Below are 25,440 nucleotides of genomic sequence, written 5' to 3' on the forward strand. Positions count from 1 at the left end.
AAACAAATGTGTTGAAGGATGAAGAAGAAGAACACACGTCTGTCAGAGTGTTTACAGCCCTCTGGCTCCCTCAGTGGCAGAGCTGCACTCCAGTGCCAAGTTCATCTGCCCCGAGGTGAAACGAGTGCCTGGGTAACTTTACACACCGGGTAGGCGGATGGATACGGCACAGGAGCTCAGTCAGCCAAGAGAACGGAGCTCAGCATTCTTTTTAAATCTGATTATTTAATACATATTTTCCTGTAACAGAGTGGAGTTTTTTAGTTTTGTATCCTGGTGACATAAGGCCCAGTACTTCAGTGTGATCATATGGTTTCACCTCCAAACCAGGAGGTGTAGCAAGAAGAACTCTCTGCTCTAAACACAACACTAAGAACATGAAGTGTGTGTTAGTGTGTGATGATGCCTCAGATCTCATTCTGGATCATTGTTATAAGTCAGATTGGAATTTCATTTTACCAGCAACATTCCCAATTTCAGTTTGTGATTGAGGGTAGTGCTGTGCTTTGATTGCTGATGGTCTTCAGGCTGCAGCTGCAGGTCAGACTCAGCCGATCTCCCTCAGATTGAATCTTTAGAGCTTCTAATGATGATGACAGTTATGTGTATTTTTACATTGTGTGTTAGTTTTAGTTTCCTTCCTTTCTTCCATGAATGTCAAACTAGAAATGAAATACTGCAGATTTTTTACTTTGTCACAAAACATTGGGAGGAAGCAAAATGGGGTCACGGTTATTTAGAAGCTGGACTCTCTGGGTGTCAATGCACCAACTGAAGGAGTCGGTGCAGGCTGATTCATTGCTGTAATCTTCCTTCAATCTCTCTCACACACATACACACACACACACACACACACACACACGCCAGCACTTCTCAACATGAAGACAGACAAGGACACAGTCTAAGACAGGCAAGCACACACACATAAACCCACACATGGATTTGTGGCAGGCATGTCAACACACACACACACACAAGCGCAAACACGCACACACACACACACACACACACACACACACACACACACACACACACACACACACACACAAAGAAGTGCCATTATTCTGTCTCCAGTTTGTGTTCTGACCCTCTGGCCCTGCGCCAGTTCATTTACATATTGTACTAATGAGGTGTTGGCACTGTGAACGAGGCGTGAGGGACACGGGCAACCACAGACAGACAGGCAGACAGACAGACAGACAGCAGACAGAGTAAAGATAGATAGATAGATAGATAGATAGATAGATAGATAGATAGATAGATAGATAGATAGATAGATAGATAGATAGATAGATAGATAGATAGATAGATAGATAGATAGATAGATAGATGGATGGATAGATGGATGGATAGATGGAATAGCAGCATAGGTTGTTGGTCGCCCCACTAGTGACTCCACTATCCTGAGGGAAAAGCACACCAGCTGCCACTGTGCTGCTGCTCCATCTGGGCACGGATACACGCCCAGGTGTGTGTGCCCATCACCTGCCAACAGAGCTGCCACGTCCCAAAGAAAGATGCTGATCGACGGGCTTCTCAAGATCTAAACGCAAACACAAGCTAGCACGTCTGCGCTCAGTGCCAGATCCTCAGATGAAGACACAGGAAGACAATCGTACAGAGACAAGATGCTCTCCGTCTTTCATGTTATGGAATGTCATTAACCACTTTAGCCTGATGGGTCGCAAACATAACATGATCACTATAAACAGAAAAACATCACTGATAAATGGGACTTCCAGGCATCCATGCTCTGAAATCACATTCCTAGCCCAGACTGTCCACTGTGTGGCGCTGTAGCACTTGGCAAATGTTACAGACAGGAAAGGTTACAGATACTTTGGAACAGTATTACTTTTACACCGTCCACACACACAGTATTTCTTGTTCTACTGAGCTCATTCTGGCAGTCCCAATTAGATGTAATACATCGTTTGGTTCAGGATCTAGAAAAACCTCAATTTGAGGCATTTGAGACGCCTCAAATTTGTCAGAATGTTTCCTTTAGGTGTTTTGTGATTTAATGTCCATTTCTGTGCAAATCCAGCCTTTATTTGTAAAGTTATAGCAGCGCTGTGCTGCTCACCGGCCTTCCAGCCTGCAGTGAAGCTCTGTGTGTTACACCACCGTGACAGCGCCACCCAGTGGACAGCCTGGCAACCTGGCAGTCCCCTTAATCACGTGTATCTACTTTTCCTGTATATTTCAGGCTGTCGGGCTCTGGGGGTTCATCAGCTGACCTCCAATCTGTTAAATCAGCCAAACGCATTCTTTACTGCTCGTCTTCCTGCCAGTGTCGTTGATCGCAACAACAATTTTTAAAAATGACACAAAGGCAGCGAGTGTGCTGCCGTGCATGGCTCCACTTCAGGGTTGTAACAACCAGTTGGTGCGGGTTACTTTTGTCTTTATTTCAGCTGCAATGGCTGGCAGCTATGAGATAATCACCTTCCTCTCTGTGCCCCGGAGCCGTGTCAGGCAGAACCTCAAGGCTCCAACCAGCGCTCAGCCCCAGACGCAAGATGTACCAACGTTACACACCGTGCACACACAACTTCCACGGGCAGCAGCCTACACACACACGCAGACACACACACACACGCAGACACACACACGCACACACACACACACGCACGCACACACACACACACACACACACACACACACACACACACACTTCGCTCGTATTCATCTTGCACGTGCGCTTTCCTTGGCAGCCAGCGTAGATGCAAAGTGAATTGAGGAGTGTGTCAGGAGCAGGAAGGCAACCACAGGGCTGTGTGTGTGTGTGTGTGTGTTTGAGGTGATGTGACATTTCTGGGCTGACATGAAGCGGCACTCTGCCCCCTCGCGCCTGGAGGGAGCTCCCGGGGAAAGACGCTGATGGAGGAGCGAGGGTCTCCAGAGGGAAGTGAACAAAAAGCTCCACACTGCAGCAGGAACAACCTGTAAAACACGCCGGAGCCTCCTGCTGCCATCTTTACGCTGCACACTGAGGGCTCTACTGTGCAGGGCGGCGAGAGATTCATAGTCCATAAGTGTGAAATTTAGATTTGGAGTGTTATGAAGATATTTATTTATCATCAATAAAAGAGAATTGTGCAATTTGATGTATTTTGTTGCAGATTTTGGAGAGCTTCATCCCTGCAGCTCATGATGGAGCTCTGCTGCTCTGCTGCTCTGCTGCTCTCTGGAGAATAAAGGCAATGTGCCATTCTCATTTGCACTCAATTAAGCTTTTCTTTTTGGACTTTTATTTCTTTTTTTCCAATTTTGATTTGAATTTTTTTTTTTTCATTTTCTCTTTCCCCCAGTTTTTGTAATAATTTTCATCAGATAATTCTCTAAATATTCTATTCAACAAGAACCTTCTGGAATTAGCCAAATTAGATTTTTGTGACGATCTTAAAGACGTATTTTAGACATTCTACACTCTCAAACTTTCTCGAAATAAGTCGATCCTTGTCTTCCTCCTTCTGTCGGGTGAATTTGTGGATAACAGAGAACTCAATGAACAGGAGTTACCAGCTTCTCCCTCAGCATTAAGTTCTCTTACTGGCTGCGTTTGATCTGCAAATCCTCTGTATTCTCTGACTAAATCGACTTCAAGAAGTCCTAAACTCAAATGAAACCACAGGATCAAGCAGATTCCTTCTGCTGCTGCAACAGCCAACAGCAGCTCACCGCGACTGATGCTGCAGCAAATACGCCTGCATGCAGCATTTTGGACCAAACAACCTGTCATCAATATTGTTAGAGTGTGCGACTGAAGAGGGGAAATGAACCCTGACTGCTGTGTGGAATCTTTCCTCAAACATTTCCCTCTTCATCTTTCACGACCACACAGAGTCATTCATCACTGCTAATTGCCCAAGTTCATCTCAACACTACGTCCAATAAGAGAGTGTGTGTATGTGTGTGTGTAGAGGTATGACACTGGAGCAGCTTGATCAGCCTGTAGCTTAACCCAAAATCACACTCACTCCATTTATTCCCATGCAAATTCCTTTAATCCCCAGAGGAACTGGCCCCAGGTCTCATGGAAGCTGCAGTGAGTGTGTGTGAATCCTGCGTGTGTGTGTGTGTGTGTGTGTCAGGAGAGGCAGCGAGATGAGGTGCGTTGCAAAAACAAAAAGCAAAGCAGCGTGTGCGAATCAATAGCGGACGGTCAGACGGACGAGAGCGTGCAGAGCAGCACAGCGAGGTGACAGACAGAATAATTGAGTAGCGGGGAGCAGAGAAGGAAGCGAGGAAGCGAGGAAGCGACACCTTCCATACAAACTAATCCACCACAAGCCTCAGCCGTACAGTAAACAGGCAAAGAAGTCATTAGGCCCAGGAAAACTATCAATTATCTTTGCGCACGCACACACACACACACACACACACACACACACACACACTACATAATGCAAAGTTATGCAGAGATGTGAGAAACTACTCAGACCCCCTCCCCCTCTCCCCTCCCACCCAAACTCAAAGCCACAGTCACCCTAGGAGGGGATCAGGTTTCCTGGATGAGGCAGCTGAAGATATTTCATGCAACATAATGCCCGAGCCTTTGCCCACCCCTGCACCCCCCACCGGCCCCCTATCCAGCACGCATACACACACACACACACACACAGACGCACACACAGACACAAGATACTTTTTCAGCCATGACAATATTTTTTTTTTTTTCGACATGGAGAGAAACGAGGGCCCGGGGCGGCGTTGTTGTGGCCAACCTTGTGGGTGCATGAGAAAAGAAACATGTGGGTATCGCTTACACAAATGGTCTGCATGAATGTGCAAGAGCCAGACAAAATATAGAATCTGAGCCGCCCTGGCACAGCGGCAGGCCTTTCCTGTGTTCAGCTTACAGAGCTTTGTGATGTTTCATCATTCTGCTGATAGGCGAAGGGGAGCGTGGAGCGTGCGATGGCTTAACGGGATGATGCATGTAAAATATATGCTTTCTTACGTGACATCGCGCCCGTCTGCAGATTGTGGCGGCTGCCATCTAAACTCATTCTTAGATTGGATTAGGGTGCTGAAACCTTCAAGTGATAAAACTGAAGCAGCTGCCAGGACGTTGTGGAGACGAGCAGGGCGTTGTAAGGAACAATAGTACCCAAAGAAAATTGATTTTACAATGTGTTAACATCATTATAGTATAACAAAGTTCTATTTGGGAATTCAGAAGATACATTTAGCTTTTGTTGAGGCGTTCATAACGTCTATCTTTGCACATTCAAAGGCCTACGGACCTGCGGTGTGAACGCCAAATAGCTCTTAAATATCATCGTTTGGATGTAAATGTTTTCCAAAAAATCACTGAGTCTCACTTTAAAGTTCTACATGCTTTAAATGCCCATTAATCCCAAACCTTCATTAGGATACAAATGGAACAGGAAAGATTGACAGCATCCACACTCAACTTTAAACTATGAGCCACCAAAACAGACACATCTATCAGCTCTCTCTCTCTCTCTCTCTCTCTCTCCCTCTCTCTATATGTATATATATATTAGTCTACATGCCTGGGTGAGTCAAACACAAAGTACAGGACCAATCAAACTGAAGCTCTCAGGCCTGATGTTTGTTTCCTGAATGACTTTCTCTTGGCGTCAACCTCAAATTTGGCAACTTTGACTCACACACTGAACTATATTTTACCCTCTAAAAAACGATGCAAAATAAGGAAAAGCATAACCCGATGTGTCCTCATTACAGCTTAAAATAGGAGGAGGAGCTGCGTTTCCAAACAGAAGCTTTCAGCCGGGGTGCAGATGGAGCCAAGCTGCTGCATTCACTCCCAACTCATTCATCTTTAATAAAGCCAAAGAGCAAAAGTTTGAATACGGGGCAGCAAAGATGCTTCAAAGTAACAGGATTTATGAAAATATATTCTTAGTTTTCAGACGAACACAAGCGTTGTTAAGAACACTCAGAGTCCAGCAGCCACCATGAACGTGCTCTCATTCGTTTAGACAGAACAGGAGGAGAATACCTCCATCTTTACCTGCCTGTGTAAATGTCAGACGGGACTTACGGGGTCTTTTATTTTCACACAGCAGCTAAAGTTTATAAAGAGAGCGACTCAATGTGTTTTCGTGACTTACTCTGCAATCCAGCTACAGATTACTTGTGGCTGAATAAAGTCATCGCCCAGGAACACAATGATCATTTCAGTTGTCTACATTGATCATTAATAGGTTGATTGAAGAGATTAAACGGTTATATGTGATGTATTTTGCTTTTATAAGGTGATTTGATGGAAGCCGTCATGAAGACGTTCAGGCTTTTGCTTCACTGCGGGCGATGAAAATGCTTTGAAATAAGAATCACGGTGTCTTTCTCCATTTACACGCTCTGTTTAAACGCGTTCAGACTTCTCTGGAGATCGTATTGTAGCGGCCGGGTGGACACGGGCGCAGATGAGGCCTGAGAGAAATGTCACACACCCTTTTTTTCTACTTTTCTGACTCCCCTGTGGCGCCTGGAGATCAAAATGAGATCAGATCAAAAGTGGATATGACGCTCAGCATCCCCTTGAAACTGCTTCTCCCGCGAGGTTTGGACATGTCAGAGACTCCCTGTCATCGCTGCAACGCCACACGTCACCGTTTCATTATTAAGCACAGCGAGCACACGAGCAGAAGAAGAAGTAGAAGAAGAAGAAGAAGAAGAAGAAGCATCTACAATGTTAAAGTAGAGAATGAAAAACATACTATGAGCAACAGGACAGTAAAGGAGACAGGGGGTTCAGATTCATGCTGTGGGGTCAATAACAGTGTCAGTAAACAAAGGAAAGTGGATCATATCACTAACAGACAAACTGCATGTGCACCGCTTTGTCATTCTGGCTAAGGAGTGATTATGTTGGGACAGACGAACAGGAGAGTAAAACATAACCATACTCACAGCGTAATTCCTTACATATCCAAGCTTGGGTACGAAAGGAAAAGGAAACTGTTTAACTAATGAGAACATAATGACAACTTTAATAACAGCAGCCTTCCCTCTTATTGATCATGGTGACACAAGGTGATTGCATAAAGGTGTTTGGCTGCTAAAAGCCCTGATTTACTGCTAATGGCTTCTAGATGGAGTTATTATGCAATTTATATTCAGGGCAAAACCTGAGAAAGGAGTTTAAGTTGTTTGAAGTCCTGAGACAGAATTTAGTGTAACAAAGCAGGAGAGTGTGTGTGTGCGTGTGTGTGCGCGTGTGTGTGTGCTCACAGCGGAGAGGCTGTTAGGATGTGATGATAGGAGGAGCAGGGTGACGGGGGCAGTGTTGGTGGCAGCCATGCTGGAGGTTTGAATTTGTTTTCTGTATGAACAAAAGTGTTCCTTTGCAGACGACCTCAGCCTGAGGTTTGACCCCCCTGAGCGGCTCTCGTCTGGTGTTGAGCGCTCTTTTAGAATATCACAAAGGGATTTGGAGAATTATGTTGGATTTTGCCTTCATAACGTAAACAAGAATGCCCAGAGTCAGGATCAGCATCTGACCTATTCAAAAGGGAGGAACAAACGGCGCCATGGCAACAACAGGACGTGAAGTTATTGGGGAAATTGCGGTGGTATCTCTCTTTTATATACGTGATCAATGAGAGCTGACACCGCTGCCCTCATTTGTTTTGTTGGTATCTTGCCTTCTACCCAGTGCAGGATGGGAGCTCAGGGTTAGTGAAGTGTAACGTTAAGTGTTTCTGCTCGTTACCCGGCAGAAACAAAAAGGTCACAAAGCAGCGACACCTTTCCTAAACCTGTGCTGAGTCTGAAAGGGCTTCTTAACGTTCAGCTAATTCAAATGTATGAAAAATCAAGTATGTGTCATGTGTCATCACCTCAGAGGATCCCGTGAAGAACTGGAAACAGGAAATAGATTTGTTAGGGAGATTTCACAGTAGATGAAGAGGTTTTGTTGTCAGTGTGGTGGATGTTCAGGTTTAGGGGTCCCAGTCAGTCTCTATCCTACCAGGGGTTCAGAGCTTGAATGCACTTGAATTTAGCCGATGAAACTTTAATTTCAATTTACATTTTGGCTGACAGAGACTGATGGCAAACTCTAGTTTTCTTCTGGACCTCCAAAATGGTGCCACATTTGTTTGTCAGGCGATTCATCATGCAAGTGCGACGCCGGGCCTGCGTTGCTGAGAGGATCTTTACCTTGTTTCTCTTGAAATAGGCTCTGCGGCAGGCGGCGAAGCACTTCTCGCTGCAGAAGCTCTTCAGCTCGCTCCCCATGCTCAGGGAGTAGCGCTTGACTCCGACCTTCTGGCACCAGGCGCACATGATCTGCACGTTGGATGAGTCTTCATCTGGAGGGGGAAAGAGCCAGAGACGCTGACATTTACAAGACGGCTCCGTTTGTAATTTAGTGCCATGAAAATGTCAAAGACTAACATCTGAAAGGGCGTAAAGGATTATTCATGTTTGTGTTTATGGCTCCGTTGTGGATCAAGACTTGTTTTCTTAGTACGTTTCAAGTTTCATGCATTATAAGTTTGAAGTTTCATACACATTTTCATTTTAAGACCTCCACAATGATTTAACATGCAAACTGATGTGCACACTGGGTGAAAACAGGCAGCTTCAGGTCACTGACTCTTTATTAAAGCCACAGAAATCCTAATGTGTGTATCTCTGTATCGTGTGTGTGTATGTGTATATGTTTGTGTGTGAGTGTGTGTATTGTGTGTGTGTATGTGTGTATCATGTGTGTATATGTGTGTATCATGTGTGTGTATGTGTATATGTTTGTGTGTGTATGTGTGTATCGTGTGTGTATGTGTGCATCATGTGTATGGTTGTGTGTATCATGTGTGTGTATGCGTGTATCATGTGTGTATGTGTGTATATGTGTGTATCATGTGTGTATCATGTGTGTGTATGTGTGTATCATGTGTGTGTATGTGTCTATATGTGTGTATCATGTGTGTATCATGTGTGTGTATGTGTGTATCATGTGTGTGTACTGTATGTGTGTATCATGTGTGTGTATGTGTGTATCATGTGTGTATGTGTGTGTATCATGTGTGTGTATTTGTGCATCATGTGTGTGTACTGTATGGGTGTATCATGTGTGTGTATGTGTGTATCATGTGTGTGTATGTGTGTATCGTGTGTGTATGTATGTGTGTATCATGTGTGTGTATGTATGTGTGTATCATGTGTGTGTATGTGTGTATCATGTGTGTGTATGTATGTGTGTATCATGTGTGTGTATGTATGGGTGTATCATGTGTGTGTATGTGTGTATCATGTGTGTGTATGTGTGTATCATGTGTGTGTATGTATGTGTGTATCATGTGTGTGTATGTGTGTATATTGTGTATCTTGGCCCATTTTTCGGCCCAAATGTGGTTTTGCTTTGTAAGCCGGTGCCACCCAGACTGATTCAAGTACATGTGCGGTCCTTGTACACAGAATTAAAGTGTTTCAGATTCAGATTACTGACTAAATATGCTTAGGGACGACAACCGATACCTATTCAATTATAAGTGCAAGTCCTTTGGAAAGTACATAAATAAGCACGCAACAACTAGAAGGAAAGGGCCCGGAGGCATTAACTCCAGTGATTCAGCCCAGCCGCTGTGCCGCTACAACTCAAGCCACAGAAACCGCCGCCGCCACCGCCGCCACCGGCTTCACCATGAAGTCCCGCCTGGAGTGAGAGCAGGAGGAAGAGGTGAGCCGCGGATGTGAAAGATTCCGTGTCAGATCCCAACCTGGACACCAGGATGCACTGAGAGAGTGTTCATGCTGTGGATGCTATGGGAGACAGGCTGATGTCCAGCTGTGACTGTGTGTGTGTGTGTGTGTGAGTGTGTGTGTGTGTGTGAGTGTGTGTGTGTGCGTGTGTGACTGTGTGTGTGTGACTGTGTGTGTGTGTGTGTGTGTGTGTGTGTGTGTGTGTGTGTGTGTGTGTGTGTGTGTGTGTGTGTGTGTGTGTGTGTGTGTTCACTGCAGCAGAGGCACAAAGAAAGTGAAACAAATTGTCAGTGTGTTTGCTGAGTGACATGTTGGGAAGACATTTCTAAGCTATATATATCTACTTTTGACAAGCTGCATAACTTATCTAATGTGGAGGAGGAAACAAAACCTGTGGAGCCACAGTTTGATCCTCCTGTGGCTGTTTGGGGACAAATATTTCATTTTTTGTGTGTAGTTTCCTGTGTGTGTTACAGTGCAGTGTGGAGCTTTGCAGTATATTCTTAAATATGTAAAACACAAGATCTGAGGTCAAACCAGCATTAGAGGATTTTGACAGCTTTGAAAAATGAAGTTGTTTGTTAAATGTGGGAGGAAACAACATGGATTTGTTAGGTAAGTTGGAAACCAACTAGAAACTAATGACAGTGGTAGCTCTTGCTTGGAAGAAATGTATATATATTTACATAATTCAATTAAGAAAAAAATATATATAAATTTAATAATATACAAAGTTTTTGGCTAAACAACATTGCTCACATAATATAATAATAATAACAATTATTATTATTATTATTATTCTGTGTGCTTTATTAATGTCTGACTGGAAGGAGTTTTTTAAATAATGTTTTTTTGACCCTGTAATTTTATAAACAATGACGCCTGAATGCTTCAAATCTCAAAACTCAAACTCATGCTGCAGGCAGATCACATGATCACAGATGGATCTGAGTTATTAATGAATTAAGTGTTAACGTGAAAAAAAAGGCAAAGTTACAAACAGGTGGAGGTTTGTGTCTTAAATATGAAGAGGAAGAGTTCACCAGGTTATTAATGAATGTGTGTGTGTGTGTGTGTGTCAGTGCATCCTGTGAATCAAACATTTTTAATAAGTTTTGCTTAGAAGAAGAGAGATAATTTAGTCCTATTAATAATGAAATCTTGACTTAACAAGCGACCGGCGGCAGAGTTACTGCACGGCCGGTAATTTATTGGCAGCGACTGATTTGACGGGACCTTGGGCGACTTTCAAACATCGCCGCCGTGCTGAAGTGCGACTGTCTGGCTTTTAGTGCAGCTCCGGTTCACCGTGAGCGAGATCCTTCCCGGTTTCCCCCCCCAGTATCTCCCAATTATCACATTATGACGACGGGGGTGTGAGGGTGAGAAAACGCAGGCCCATTAGTCTTTCACCCCCGCTCACCTCCTTATCGCGTGGCGGCCAGGCTTTTCACCTCTTGTTAAGCTTAATGGATCCGGGGGCCATCAGATTTAAGTAAAGATTAAATCACAATTAAAAGAAGAACTCTCCGGGGGCCTAAAGGCAGCACGGCCCAGCCAACATGCATATTTTATCTCTCTGCCGCTCGCTCTCATTCCTGTAGTCTCTCCTCCTGTTTTTGTGTCTCACCGTCTGGAGTGTTTTTTAATAACCCAGAGTAAATGTTTAGCCAGGCCCGCCGCTCCGCTCCGCTCGGCTCGCTGCTTGTATGTAACATCAGTGTAACCAATAGGGATCGCGGGCCAACACGGGAATCATGACATCTTTCACAATATCACCACACATTCTCCTGCAGAGTTGTTGTTGCTCTGCCACATCCTGGCACCTCATTACGCGCTCCAAACTCAAAACACTCACATCTGCATGAGAGGAAAACACTCCCGTAATTATGCAGCTTCCATGCTAAACGCCGCCATCATCTGCCGTACCTGCACCTCAAAAGGTCCTTTGTCGGATTTTGCGGCGTGCATGAATAATTCAGCGGGAGAGAGGGGGATGCGAGCCGGCGGGGGGAGGAGGGGGGGGTGTCAGCCGGGTGGTGGGTTGGCGTGGGGCTTGTAGTGGGACCACACCATCTGTTTCCCCGCCTAGGCAGGGCCAGTGGGGACTCCTCTCGGGCGATGCCAAGGCAGCTCGCTCGCCTGCTCGCTCCCTCCGCCGGAGCGCACCGACCTCCTGTGCCGCAGCAGACGCAGGGGATAATGAAGCCCCGTGTCTGGGCAGGGACACGTGGACGTCTCCTCAGAGAGACGGCGGGGCTCCGCTGACACTCGGGCAGGTGGAGGGACACAAGGTGTACAGCAGGTATCTGCTCATTAGCCACCTGATCTGAAGGCTCTCACTAAGTTTCTGCATTGCATCTTTTATTTCAGGCTTAAGTTCTGCATTTCTTATAAAGTTTCAGCCTCAAGAACGGTCTAAATGTATTTGAGCCGCTTATCCTGATTGACCAAATTACAAAATGTGTGTCTGTGTGCTCGAATATTTCAGCACAAACATGAGCAATCAGCGCTGGACTGAATAAATCACTGCTGAAAATGACCTTCATCATTTTGGCAATTTAAACTGCAGCCATATGCAAAACACACAAACCAATGAGCTCACAACAGCTGAGGTTTGGCAGAGCGGTGAGTCGGGGTTTTGTTTGGTTTTGTCAAGGACATCTTTGGATGTTTTGAATCTGTAAATGCTCCTTCCAGCGCTCACCTGCAGGAGGCTTGATCAGCGGCGGGGGGATCATGGGGACGATGATGGGCAGGTTGCCGTGTTCCTTGTTGCCGGGGGTGGATGTGGAGGGCGTGGTGGACGGCTCGGCGAGGCCGTTCCTGGAGGCTGGCATGGACTGGGAGCTGTTGGCTCGATCCGGGGAGCCTTCCATGCTTTCTGTTGATGCTGGGATTTTTGGCAACGAGTTTTCTAGATGGGAAGAAACGGAGTGAGAAAGTGTTACTGAGCAGCTGATAGGCTGCGGCGGCGGCGGCGGCGGCGGCGGCGGCGGCGGCGGCGGTGGATTCCTGCAGAAACACAAGATGTCATAAAGACGAGAGAAAAGTATCTGACTGATCACCAGCAGTGTAAAAAGTTCAACGACCTCGTCCGAGTGACTCCAGCACACACAGTCATGCACTGAGCCTGTCTGTCTCTCACATGCTGCACTGTGAATTAGCTGCAGGTGACAGGTCATGTTACAGCTCCGTACCTTTGAGAACAGAGATGTGCTGCGGCGTCTCCCCGATCTCCAGGTTGTCCGAGTCTCTGAGCTCCACCTTGTCGTAGCCGTACCAGCCCAGCAGCTCGTTCATGGTGTTCTCTGCAAAACTCTGAAACACAAACAACGACTGCTCAGGAAAACAGGAAACGATACAAACAACTCATTCAGTCCTAAACAACAGGTCACAGGTCACAGTCATGAGGAAGAGGCTGAACCTCCCCCTGTGAATGCATTTGATACGCTCCATATATTACAAACAGCATGAGTCTGATTTGTTCTGGGTAATTGAGGGTGCAGGCGACTTCCTGTTAACCCTTCAGCGTGACAGATTACACAGGTGTTGGTTCAGAATTGGTTTTGGTCTGCATCCAAGTGCAATTGCTGATTGTTGGGAATCATTCAAATCTGTCCAAACGAATCCAACCAAGGACAAATGGAGCCGTCGTCCTTCAGGGCAGCTGGACCTTCTGCTTAAGAACGCCGTGCTCTTCATCACATGTTTACTCATGTGTCCTCTGTGTGATTTTTGTAATCGCTACACAACCACAAACTGTTGGAATGGATCTCAAAGTACACATCTTCAGTTCAGCTCACGTCTCACATCAGCCCTTCACACAGTTCACACCTCGCCACAGGCAGCCAATCACCTCCTTGCCTGGGGGAAAGGGTCTCCACCCGTCTGAAGAAGCTTTTTGAGGCCTTTAGGGTTGTGCAGACGTTCACACTCTAGGCCAAGTGTGAACTACTTGTCTTGAACTACACACACACACACACACACACACAGTAACATCCACAGGTTGAGGTTGTGAGTCTCTCTATCCCAAATACTGCAGTGGAAAATGACAAAGGGAGAAACTCTGAGATCAAATCCCCCTCCTAAGTGAGGTCATCAATAAGTTAACATGGGTTTAACTGACAGGTATTACATCTAAATGTAGCTAAAGAAAGTAACATTTGCTTTGTGATCTGCAGAGAACTCCACTCGCTGCCCCATGGACGTTCATTCACACAGACACACACACACACACACACAGTAGGATGTGTGTTTCTCTCCCAGGTCCTCTTCAAAAGTTCAGAACAATCTAATTGGGGCTAAATCCTGTCAGAAAGCTCCAGTGCATCCAGCCCAACTCGCAGCCCTTATCACAGCACAATAAAGAGGAGGATCTTATCTCAGGGTAACAAAGCCAGCAGGAACCTCTATCTCAGCACATGCAGCATGGGGAAGTTAACACAATACAGTAAAGATGCCATAACAGCACAGACAAGGATCTGACTGATGCCACTATTGATGTTTTTACTGCATGTCTGGTCCAAAATCACACAGGGAGCAAAACTTAGAGGGGAGAAAGTGCGTGTGTGTGTGTGTGTTTAGAGGGGGGGAGTCGGAGCTGGACGGGCGCCCGAGAATGTGCCAAGGTTATAGTTATTTATTGTGTCACAGCTGTCGTCAAGGGGCCTGAAATTAATCTTTACTAGTTATTGTTCAAGATATGAATGAGCCCAGACCCCAGTCACAGGCCTAATTACGGCAATGCAGTAAAGACACGGGAGAGGGAGAGCGAGAGGGAGAGGGAGAGGGAGAGGGAGAGAGAGAGAGAGAGAGAGAAAGAGAGAGAGCCTTTATCCCAGTGCCTATGAGCAATGTGCTGTTGGGTTACGAGGTCCTCCTATAATCCATAATCGTGCGATGCAGGATCTCATTGAACTCTGAAATACGTGCAAAACTAATGAATGAGCGCAAAGCTAAAGTTGTTTCATTTCATTTTAATACTGCTGCGGTTCTGTTCACTCTGATTCGTCGTGACCTCGTGATCTCTTTTTCCTCCTCCTGTATTTTTGCGGTCAAACAGAAGGAACACCCAAAATGCATTCATGTAGTTTTTTCAGTCTTGATGCTTTTCTGTCCTTTGGCAGAAGCAAAAGTCTCAAAGTCGCCCCTCAGTGAACACATCTGTGCCCCAAATGGCCCCAAATTCAATGTAAACATGGCGGTGGGTCTGCAGTGTACCAACACACCCAGACGAGGTGACGGGGTCGCTGTGCTCCGACAAACCATCCAGCTCAGTAATGGGACTCCACCTCCCGGGTAACAGAGTGGAAACCAGGTGGCTCGATGCTATTACACTAGCTATACTGCCAACGTGCCTTAGAGCAAGGCAGCAAAAGCCTGAAGTTCTGCACTTGAAGTGGCTGTCTATGTCTAAATGAAACATATACGTATTTTCCTTCTGCGCCTCTGTAACACAAAACCCTCCTCCTGAACGCACACGGCCTCCATCACAGACACACCTCTCCTCTGCAGCCGCGTCTCGTCACTGAACCCTAAACTATGCTAAATGCTTTGACATTTAGTTGCCTTTAAAGCTAAAAGATTACAATGAATTACAGTTTTAACCAATTTGACCGGCTCACACTGGAGCAATTACAGAGGCCCTGTGTGAAAAATGAGGCTCACCCTGCAAAACTAAATTTGGACTAATCTAGCATTAGGTAAGGGCCGAGCCTGTCAATTACAGCACAACAGCAGCTTGTACAATCCTATTACAGCCTCGCAAGGACAAACACGCCACGGAGCAGTGTACTGTAAGTTGCCACGGTGATCACCCACCTTGTCTTGCCATTGGTGGGTTTCGCTCAGCATCCAGTTGACTGTCCCCACTTTATTCAATTCATTATCATACTGCAGCAGCAGCTGCCAGTCGCTCTCCAAGCAGTTAAATGTCAATTACAAAGATTTCCTGTTGATGTGTTGGAGTCGCGATGGTGCTGGAGAGATACCGAGCCACCGAGCACATACACACATACACACATACACACCCCGGGGCAGATGCAGACTCAACTGCTAAACGTTAACACACATTTCACACGCACGCAGCCGGCGTGTTTACATGCACTTTAGATGTTCTGTTATACCGCGCTTAAGGCAATGAATGCATACATATGAATTTGATTGAAATCAGCATGTAAACATGAATCCGAGTGTGTATCAAGAGGACTCAGTAGAATATTATTGATTGCATGCATGTATGCAGCTTCAGCCTTTAATGGCAGTAAGAACAAATGCTGTGAATACTGAGTGGATGTAAACATACTGAGTAACAGACGCTGAGGGGAAAGTGTGGAAGCTCGCGGCTCAGCTGATGACCTCATCTAACCTGAGCCACGTCACATCCTCTTATCTCCTTCACTACTCTACACTACTAAACACAACAACCCATCAATGAAGGAAACGGATCATTGATGCAAACACACTAAGAGCATGTCACAGTTCATTAGACATTTTACACCACACACACACACACACACACACACACGCACACGCACACACCACACGTTTATCAACTAGGCCAGCCGCTGATGCATCACACCAACAAAAGGGATCAGAGACTTTTAAAGTTAGAGGAAATGCGATAAGCTTCTGTGTTGTAGTTCTGTGGAGTGTGTGCAGATATAGAAGTGAGTAGAATAGAGCCGCTGGTAGCACTGTACGCTCTTTCTATTGCTCTTTCCTTCGCTGTCAGAAACACTCCACTACACCACACATGATGTCATCATCAAAGGACAGACAGGTTTTGGCTGACGCTACTTTTTTTTTGGTTCATATTTGGAAAGAGATGAAAACTGAGAGGGTCAAGTTAGGTGAGCAGGTTTAAACAGAGCGCAGCCATGGTAACGCCTGATGTGTTTACACTCTAATGCTTTTCCATCTTACACCTCTGGAACGTTTAATATGACACAGAAACATCAGGATTCTCAGGTCATTCACATCCAGACGAGGTCACCGACATCACGTTCCCTTTAGCGGCTGACACCTGTCACTCAGCCGCTCCGTCGGGCCTCTGAACGGACCCTGTTGGATCCCTGTTGGATCCCTGTGCTTCACACGGGGAGAAGCCTCTAAAAGCTACTCCAGCATTCCTATCGCGAAGCATGAATGGATTCAATGGCTGTCATTGATACAAGCGTCTGGCCTTGCTAAGCTCATCATACACACAATGAGGCCTCGTTGTCATTTGGCAATGAGCCTCAAACGTTTTCGCAGCCTAGCGTAGAACAGGTTGGTCCACCGATTTAATTACTTGGTACCACTTTTAATTAACGGAACATCAACACAATGCACAGTTTGGATATTGCTTACAGTCGTTTTATAGTAAAAGAAACACAAGAAGAAGTGAACCCACGCACGCAGAAACACTCCTCCACTTTAGACTGAGGCAGAAGTATCTCTTTGCATATTTGAGACACTATGGCACGGTATAGGCGTGACAGAGGCAGATTTTGTCTTGCTTCATCAGCACATTTGCGCAATTCTCAAGCGTTTCAGAGAGAAATTCATGATGTGTTGTATTTGTATCTCGGAGTCGTAGTGCTGCTCCGCCATCGGTTTTGTCTCAGTTTTGCTTGGTTCATACAGTTTCTGCTATTCTGTGCAGAAGGGAAATTGCTACACTTAGTGGAAGGGCTTCCTCTAAATGCTGCGAAGGCATTATTAATCAAGAATGACAGGAGATATTGATCCGTGCTATGAAATATCACTGGCTGTGTTGACAATGGGCAAAAGTGGCACAAAGGTATTCAGGATTCAAGCCGCTGACAGGTGAAGTCAAAGCACCGTCAACACCGTCTGCTGGTTTCCAGTGACTGACAGTGGATTCGCCTGATGAAGGCTTCCACTGGACCGAAAACAATTGACTCTGAATCTTCCATGGCGCACAGTTTGAGACCCATGATGCACAGTAGCGCTTCGCAATTTTGGCAACAAATTCTAAGATACACTCAGGGCTGAGGGTTCCAGGTTCCAAACGGCCACTGTGTGTGTCCCTGTGTGTGACACCACAGTATAAGCAAGTGTAATATTAACCCCAGGCCAGTAGGGGGGCGGAGTTTCCTTTTATCAGAAGGTGCAAGAGTGTTTCTGAACCTTATTTGCAGCTCAGTGAAGCCTTCATTCTATTCACAGTGAGACAAATGTCCTCTCATCCTCCTCTAGATAATGAAGGAAGTGGTTTCAGTGTGGTCGCCTATGGAAACGGCACAAGCTTGCATCCACAGTAAGGAGGTCCCAGGTTTGATTCCTTTCCTTTCTGTGTGGAATCTGTCTGAACTCCCTGTTTCCCCCCCTGATCCTCTCCTTTCAGATGCAGGTCATGTAAAGAGGAGCCTCTGCGTGTCACAGTGACCTGTCTGCATGCAGAGATGAGCTCCTTCCCCCACACCGTCCTGAAAAGAACCTGACAGAAAGGATGTCTAAGCTGAGAAGCTACAAACAGTTTAGTCGGTCTTTTATGAGCGACAATAATTCAGAACAATAAACTGTCAGAATCAAAGAGCTGCCACTGGCAAGTACAACTGCAGCAATCAGCTCAATCACAGGGCTGGAAAAAAAACAATCACAGCTGAGAAAATCCTCCTTTTCAACCAAAATGTTGGACCGTCACGCAGCGGAAGTGGCTGTAAAACAAGCACATGGCGGAGGTAAAGAAGCATCTCTGTGTCTCTCTCCTCTCCTTTCCTTCCTACCATCCTGTCCTCTGTGTCACCCTACTACTTTGAGAAAGTGGGAGTGTTATTAAGAGCGGAATCTAATCCCGGCTGGCGGCTCATCAAAGCCGCCGCACCGACTTGGCTGCGGGTGAGCTTGGAGGGAGACGCGTTGGAGCAACAGTGACAGCTACAGATGTCGCCACTATATATGGGACGCAGGACGTATAGCTGTTTGGATGATCTACTGTCGTCTTTATTCGTCCCGCAGCATAGATGTCAGCTGAACACTGTCAGGCTGAAGCTACACAGCAAAACAAAAATACAAAAATCTCCTCCTCTGTGTTCTGTTTCCCCTCCGTCCCCAGAGGAAGATTCGGATCTCTGGCCTTTATTCCAGCAGCACCACTAAGGCAAAATCTCTCCCCTTAACAAACCCTCAGCAAACAAATGGACCGATTTAAATGAAATACTGTGCGTCGTGTTCCCTGGTGACCTTCTGACCTTTCCTCTAGCAACACAATCACAACAACAAAATGACGTTTGGTTCGTGACAATTTTAGCTCTGGCTTTCCATCTACTCACTTTTCTGATCCGTCAAAAATCCCAGCATGGAGCCACATTGCCGGTTGTGTGACATGCGTCCCGTCCCAGTCTTTGAACCGTCTCCGGCCCCTGTGAAAGCACCAGACGTCTCCTCTGCTGAAGACATCTGATGCCGTCTCATTTGAATAACAATTTAGCCTGTCAAAGCAGATGCTGCATGTGGTGAAGAGCAAACAGGCTCCATGTAGAGCGAGCTGCCCTTCATCGCTCTTATTTACAATCAAGGTTAATCCTCCCTTCAGCTCTGACACCGCCCCGCTTGGGCCAGGTGATACACCATAGAAGAAGAAGAAGAAGCTCTGTATGTCACTGTACAATTACAAAGAAAGGTGTCCGTCTCTGCATTTCACTCCTCCTGACGACGAGGAGCCGCATGCAGCCACACTGCAGCGTCTGCGTCCCACCTGCAGGTTTACAGCCTGGTGCCTTGGTCAGGGGCAATGGCAGGAGTAATTAACCTCTAACATGTGTTTTTGTTGGTGCCAGGATTGAAACCTGAGCACCCGGAGGACGCTCAGAAACAAGAGGAGGACATGCAAACCAAGAAAGAAAGACCTGAGGCCCCCGACCTTCTTTCTATGAGACAATCATGCCGCTGAAAGGCATCGGGCACACACATGAACCCGGGACCCTCAGATTAGTGGAGATACAGACCACTGTAGTAACAAGCAGAGATACTGGACCTGTTAAGCAACAGTCAGACCAGCTGTAAAGTGAGATGGTGGCTTTGCGGAGCCTCTGCTAGTGGACTAAGCTGAGCGGGATGGACCCCGTGATGCCTTCAGTGACACTTTCTGCCCATATTTTCAGCATAACCCAGCAGATAAGGCAAAGACATGGAGACACCCTGGTTCACTGATGGATTCACACACAGTCCCCGTCCTTGTTTCCCTCCAGTGAGACCCAGACACGGCCAGTAGGGTTTTGTGGTAATGATGATGCTGGGAACTGGAGACCTTGTGGGCAGAAACCAGAGCAGGTCACAGTACACCGTGATAAAATTCCCGAATCCACGCGCCAAGTTTCCTTTCGCCAATCCCTCCTCCTGCTCCTTCTCCACTTTTCCACTCCCTTGCTCGCTCACCCGCCTGCTCCCTCTCCTCCTCTCCCTCTCCCGTCTCTCCCTCTCCTCTGCTTTCATTTCCCTCTACTTTCCTTGATATCTGATCCAGCAGAGACACTCGGGTTACAGTTTTTAGAGCTTAGCCGGCCTATTGCTGTATACATTCCTTTCTCCCCTGTTTCTTACCCTGCTTTCCAGCCTCTCCTGTGCCCACTCCTCCTTCTCCTTGATTACTCACCGGGGCTTATTTTACCGTGGCACACATTAAGCAGCCAGATGAAGGAAACACTGTCAGACTGTTTGGTTTTTCAGAGGCGTATGATCCCTCACAAGGGCACATTGTGTGTCTGTGTCTGTGTGTGTGTGTGTGTGTGTGTGTGTGTGTGTGTGTGTGTGTGTGTGTGTGTGTGTGTGTGTGTGTGTGTGTGTGTGTGTTTTCCTCCAGCACTGGTCTGAGTGAGATGACAGGATCCAAAGAAGTGGAGCAGAGAGACATTTTAAAGAACAAACTGTCTCTGTCGCCTCTTGTTCTAAACACCTGGAATAGGAATTTCTGAGGGATTTCTTCAGAGAATGGCTCCATTAAACATCCCATAGTGCACTTATTGCTCTGGGGGAGGTTACCACCATGGTTACCACCATGCAGCCATGGCACAATGTTCATTAACTGCACCACAGTTGTACAGATCATAATATTAGGATCAGATTTTCCTTTGCATTTCTATTCACTTTTTGGATTTTATGCCATATCAAAAACATTCATCCGTATTTTTTGAAGAAGTGATTCCAGCTAATAACTCACTTTCATGTTCAGATTAGAAATGGAGGTAAGGAGAGAGAGAAGCTTTGCTGCTTTCTGTGCTCCTTCTTTCAGCAGGATCTCTATCAAACTAAATCTATAGATGTTCTGACAGCTTTCTGACAGTGTGAGAGTGACTCGGGGGGTGTGTGTGTGTGTGTGTGTGCGTGCGTGTGTGTGCCAGTGTGCGGGAGATGGAATTTGCTGTTGTGTAATGACATAATAATAAAATTGTGTTGCCTTTTAAGGTCTTCTGTCACTGTTACCACATGGACGGAGGCACAGGAGCTGAACTGTTTTTATGTTTATACAGTTTTGGATTTCCATTTCTAAATATGCCAAATATCCAGCACATAGGAGCTAAATCAGAGCGACACACAGCTGCACTGGTGTAGTTACAAACACAGCTCGGGCAGATTTAGAGCCGTTTGACTGAAGTCTCTGTTTTCCATCTTCATCAACGCGTCACTGTCAAACTAAATGATTATTTCTGACCTAAACATCCAAACAACTTCTATTCAATTCTAAATGATGCCTGGCATGACCGAATTATTCAATCAGTGTGACAAAATCAAAGCACACTTTGTGATCTAATGGAATAAAAAAATTGGGGTCAAAGTGGTGAATTTTTCTATTTAAGACATTGTTAAAAATAATAAATCTAAATCAAATCTCTCCTCGTGTTAAATGTCTGCGTGCCGTTCCCGTGCCGTCTCCAAATGAGGCTTCAACCAACCAGTTTTAACAATCAAACTGAAAATAAATCAATTAGTAACCTCAGGAGGAATCACAGATTTCCTCCAAACACAATCCCAGTGTCTGAGCAGCAGCAGCAGCAGCAGCAGCAGCAGCAGCCGAGCCAGTGGAGGGATGAGACCCCCACCTCCCACTCTGCTGCTCCCACCCCCCTGCATCCCTGTCAGCCGTCTCTCTGTCGACAGGACTCACAGCTAACAGCTTACACCGAGCTGACAGAGAGAAAGAGATAAATATATATCCTTTAATTGTATATTTCATTTGTATTTTCTGCCCTGGCACCTGGCTGAACCGGCTTCCCTTCCTCCAGAGGGATTTGTTCCCAAGCAAGCACACCTAAGAATGAATTCATCTAAATCTCCTCCGTCTGTCTGTGTGGAACAATCAAATGAAAAGACTTCAGATAAATTGTTTTTTAATCAAATATGATTGAAAATGTCTCTACGTGGATTACCGCGCAAATGTGTTCCCTTGTTTTTTATTATTATTGCTTTATGGAGATAATAAAAGCTGAATCCAGCAGCAAAGCGTCTCGACTGTATCAATAAAGAGCTCATGAATATTTGTGGACTTTTACAGTCCCACAGCAGAGCGATGACAAATAAACGCAGCTGGGATTTTGCGGGGCTCTGAACACAAAAAGCTTTTTTTTTTTTTTATTCCAGGGTTGTTTCAGGACTCGAGCTCCAAACCCGGAATCCTCGTCTGAGCTCCTAATGAGCGTTTACACACCGCGATGCTCTGCGGGATCACCTGCACATCCAGAGAGACGCTCCGGTCCATCCGGCCAAATGTGTACAAACAATGAAGACATGCAGACAAAGCGAACACACACACACACGCGCACACACACACACACACATATACCAGGGACACTTTTCTTTCTCCACGGAGCTCAAGGCTCATATATCACAATGTGCACCGAGCAAAACCACGGATAGAAACAACGTGTGCTGGAATATTGTGGAATCGTGCAGGCGACCCGCGGGAGACAATGTGCTCTTGTCGAGTGCGTAAAAAAAGCTCACAGACGCACATCTGGATCACACGCCTCTGGGCAGCTGGGCAACACACAGATAAACACACACACGCACACACACACGCACACACACGCCTCAGATAAACCCACGCAGTCCACAGGGAGCCGCAAAGCGCAGCGAAAGCGCGGATAGGCGAGTGTTTCCCCATTGATTTGCACTCATTATGCACACTGGCCGCGGTGCGTGTAACAGTATTAATAGTAATAGTAGAGGCGCTGTTGACGCCTTCACGGACGCACCGGATTTTCCATTAACTCCCGGTGAGCGCGCACACGCACGACTAAATCATAACTGCCCCACGCGAACGCGCACTTTATTTTTTCATTGATTAAAACTTACTAGTACAATAGTACGGCGATGAATGGCTGCCGCAGCCATTGTGCAAGGCGGCACTGGCAGGGAGCGAGACTGGCACAGAGACCGGAGCGTTCAGCTGGAATGTGACAATAGAACTTGGGTGGGAAAAAAGAAAATCGAATGAAAATCGAACGAAACGATCGCAATAATAAATCAAAGTTTGCCAATCACGCAGCCGATATCTGGTGAGTGTTTCCTTTAGGTCCGCTGGTTCGTGCTTAAACACACACGCATGCTTCCACAACCCAACCACGCGTAATCACATGCAGCTGGGCTCAGAGCCGCTTTACCTTCATCTCTTCATTTATTTCCCTTTTCACCGGGTGCGCTGGTTTTCTGCTTCTTTTATTTTCCGGAGGTCTGCCCTCTTTTTCCATCTCTGCCATGTTTTCTCTCTGATACTTCTGTCAATATTTGCGGTGCGGAGGGGAGCGGGGGTGAGAGGCAGGAGCAGCTGTTTACAGTCGCCAGACGGCGGCGGGGGTCTTGCAGCTTCTCAGCGGCCCGTGTGACGCTGCTGGCGACGCCGCCGAGGGCTTGCGGTGCACGGCCGAGGGAGCCATCTCCTGCCCGGATCCTCCACGGTGCGTGTGCCAGTGGTGAGCCGCCTCTGTGAGTCAAAGGAGAGGTTGAGTGAGGGGAAAAAACGAGACAGGGGGAGGGGCGTCCGCAGAAACATGATATGACGCGCCGGTGATCAGAGGTGCTGGTGGGCTCCTTATGCTTCCCCGCGGAGCGCAATCACAGCGGCGGGCGCATCCACTTAGCGAGCAGCAAACAGGTGCCCGCGGTCTGTGCGTGGACCTGCTGGTGCTGCTGGTCCGGTCCGGTTCGGTCCGGTCCGGTCAGAAAGTCTGTCCTCGTTTCATCTCTGACTAATGCACGAACACGCAGCGTCTGACAGGAGGGCAAATTACAGCAAGCTTTTCAATGCAAAATAAACACAATAGATAGATAGAAGCCATAGATCCCCCCATAGCCCCCCCCTCCCCCTCTCTCCCCCTCACTGGACCTGAGCTGCTGTGTTTACTGTTTATATCGTGTTGTATTTATTTATGTACTCCTGTATTACTGCATCTCTTCTGTCTCTTTGTAATTTGTTTCTGTTCCCACCTACGGCTCCTTCTGCTCAACTGGCTGTTCAGGGAGACCGAATGTTAGTCTGAATCTTCTCTCCATAGTTTTCTCCATTTCCCTCCTTACACATTAAGGTACTTTTGGGAGCTTTTCTTCTCTTTCACAGACCTGGAACCTTGTGTGGGCCTGTGAAGCCCTTTGAGACGTCACATGTGAGCTTGGTCTATATGAAGAAGTGCCTCTATGTAGCATGTACAGTAAACATGGAGTTAGGCTGACGACAAATTCAAGTTAACACGGAAGGATAATGAACGATGAGATTTCCCACAGTTAACCCAACAGAACATAGTAGAATGCAGGAAAGTGACTTCTATGGGGTTGTTTGTTGTTTGTTGTGGTGAGATGATGTTCTGCGGTCTGGGTGGGCTGTGTTACCGTGGTGACAGGTGAAGTCCATGGAGCAGTTTGATGGCCTGGGTTGAACCTGCTACTGGATAGCATTAAGACATGTTACAGACTCCCTCGGCTCACTCCAGAGTCAGAGTGCACACGTCTGGCAGCTCCGCTCACACACACTTGGAGAAGGTCAATGACAAACCCATTGCTTCATTATGAAGAAACACCCTCTGTGATGAAAAGCATTTTTCTTGAAAGAAGAAACCAAATGGAGGACCTTGAGCAGGTGCATAAATCAGACAGCTGAGAAACTTCAAAGTGCAGCCAGAAGAAAAGAGGTGAGACTCTCTCACGACAGAGACAGCATGTACAGACCCACACCGAGACATCAGAGAGAGAGCCTCACCTGTATTCCTGCTGAATAAAATGTGGCTTTGCCTCATAATAAACGATGACAGAGTGCTGAGAAACCTTTATGTAAACATTATTGACCTGATATTCTCATCTAGATGTTTCAAAACAGTGCAGTTACCAACATGCACAGAGCAGCCAGACAAACATCTCACTTTTCCTTCTGGTTCTTTACTTAATTTGTTTTTTACAACTACTGCAGACTATTGCATCATTATCTGTTCTGTATCCCATTGATTGCTGGGATCCCACAATGCAATTTTGCAATTATTGCACATGGAATATTGACCGGAGAAACAAAACAAAAACAAAGTCCCATTGCGAGCTAGATTCCATCCCAGGATCACAGGAACGTGAGCCGTGCGTTCCAAGACTCCCGGAAAAACTGATAGGACAGAAAGAGCTGCAGTCGGAGCAGCATGCTGCCGTATTTATGCATTCTGTCCATTCCACCGCCAAGACTGATTATCTGCAGTTTCACTTTTTCACACTTTTAAAGCCTGGGAGCCTGCAGTCCACCAGCTCATAGGAAAA

General features: G+C 46.4%; 1 protein-coding gene across 1 annotated transcript in view; it reads right to left on the reverse strand.

Annotated features, from left to right (window-relative positions):
• Nucleotides 1-23,408, reverse strand: part of sobpa (sine oculis binding protein homolog (Drosophila) a) — a 33,236-nt gene extending 9,828 nt beyond the window's left edge. Inside the window, exons 1-5 of the mRNA XM_076169188.1 lie at nt 23,313-23,408; nt 12,906-13,026; nt 12,413-12,622; nt 8,161-8,312; nt 6,910-6,933 (exon numbers count right to left, since the gene is read on the reverse strand). Of these exons, the coding sequence (XP_076025303.1) occupies nt 6,910-6,933; nt 8,161-8,312; nt 12,413-12,622; nt 12,906-13,026; nt 23,313-23,408 (603 nt within the window). The remainder of the gene's footprint in view (nt 1-6,909; nt 6,934-8,160; nt 8,313-12,412; nt 12,623-12,905; nt 13,027-23,312) is intronic.
• Nucleotides 23,409-25,440: the final 2,032 nt, after the last annotated feature.

Source organism: Genypterus blacodes, unplaced genomic scaffold (assembly GCF_046128005.1).
Source record: "Genypterus blacodes isolate CSIRO-AG114 ecotype Tasmania unplaced genomic scaffold, CSIRO-AGI_Gbla_v1 ptg000193l_1, whole genome shotgun sequence".
NCBI lineage: Eukaryota > Metazoa > Chordata > Actinopteri > Ophidiiformes > Ophidiidae > Genypterus > Genypterus blacodes.